At 49.3% G+C, this 1,452-nt stretch overlaps 1 protein-coding gene across 1 annotated transcript in view; it reads right to left on the reverse strand.

Annotated features, from left to right (window-relative positions):
• MLKL (mixed lineage kinase domain like pseudokinase) overlaps positions 1 to 1,452 on the reverse strand; it is a 32,893-nt gene that overhangs the window by 15,537 nt on the left and 15,904 nt on the right. Inside the window, 1 exon segment of the mRNA XM_024124904.2 lies at positions 897 to 971. Coding sequence (XP_023980672.1) covers positions 897 to 971 — 75 coding nt within the window.

The raw sequence follows: 1,452 nt of genomic DNA on the forward strand, positions 1-1,452 counted from the left end.
GCAGAGGGAGGCCCACATACCACAAAAAAAAAAAAAAAAAAAAAAAAGAGTCAATAAGTTGAGGAGCGTGTGTGTCATAAGGGAAGGGGCATCTTAGCAACATGTGAATGGGAAGCCCTACACCGTGAACCAAAGCTGGCCCTGCCTGGTCAATCAGAAGTCAATCAGAAGACTGACTCATCCCAGAAGCGAGGTCCCAGTGCTTCTGAGTGACTGGTACAGACACATCTGGATGGTTAATAGAAATGTCTCATGTACTTCCTTTCCCTCCTCTTCAGATCCTCCCCGTCTCCAGCCTACACCCCCATCTCAACCCACCTTTCTCATCTACTCCTACTGCCACACAGCTTGGCACCTGAGCATTTGGCATCTTGTCGAGTGATTTCAGTTCTAATATGTATATACATAGTTCAGGCTCAGTAACCCCACTGCTGTTAAGTGCTCACGTCTCTCTTTTCTCTCCCTTCCTCTAGGCCATGGCTGGGAGCTCCCGGAAGGCAGGGTCTTTCTCTGCATCTTAGTTTCCTCTATGTACTGGCTCCAGCATAAAGCTGAGACTCACAGATGTGTAGACTGGATGAGCATTTTAAATTTGATTTGAATTTCTTCTTGGAAATTCAGCAAATGACTTGAAGCTTTGAAGCTATCTAAAGGAAGTTGTCAGCACTCGGACAGGTGCTAGAAGATATCTGGCGGGTCAAGAAGTTCCCTTCAAACGCTTCTCCAGGGACAGAAGCCTGGGCCAGCCATGAGCACACCCCCAAACCTGTGGGCTGCTTCCAGCCTTCCAGCCCAGAAAATGGACAAGGGTCGGGGCGGGGTGGGCTGGAGTTCCTAGCAAACTAATGACTTCTAGTTTGGGGCAGTCAGAAGCACCAGGGCACCTGATAACTCACAGCTTCTCAAGATTTCGATGGTTTTCTTTGTGTTGTTTCCCAACTGTCTCAATAAAGTTTCTATGGTTTCATTTTCTGCAAGAAAAAGAGCAGCAGATACTCAAAAATAGAACTGCTCGTTAAAAGCACACCGAGATACCCGTTTTCTTCTATCATATTCGATGCAGTAGGAATGATTACTACTCATGAATATTCAGCTCTCCACTTCTAAGCACACAGGAAGTGCCCCGAGGCATGGCTGGGTGCCTTGCTTTGGCCAAGAAACGAAGTGAAAGAGGTTTCAGGGAAGTCTGTGTCAACATCAAAGTGCCATAATATTGAAACATCCTGGAAGGAGAACAGCTACCTTGGAGAGTCTCCTGGACTTTCCCTGAACGGGAAACATTTCTTTCTTTAAGACACTGAGTTGGGCTTCCCTGGTGGCACAGTGGTTGAGAGTCCGCCTGCCGATGCAGGGGACGCGGGTTCGTGCCCCGGTCCGGGAAGATCCCACATGCCGCGGAGCGGCTGGGCCCGTGAGCCGTGGCCGCTGAGCCTGCGCGTCCGGAGCCTGTGC

This window comes from Physeter macrocephalus, chromosome 17 (assembly GCF_002837175.3).
Source record: "Physeter macrocephalus isolate SW-GA chromosome 17, ASM283717v5, whole genome shotgun sequence".
Classification (NCBI taxonomy): Eukaryota; Metazoa; Chordata; class Mammalia; order Artiodactyla; family Physeteridae; genus Physeter; species Physeter macrocephalus.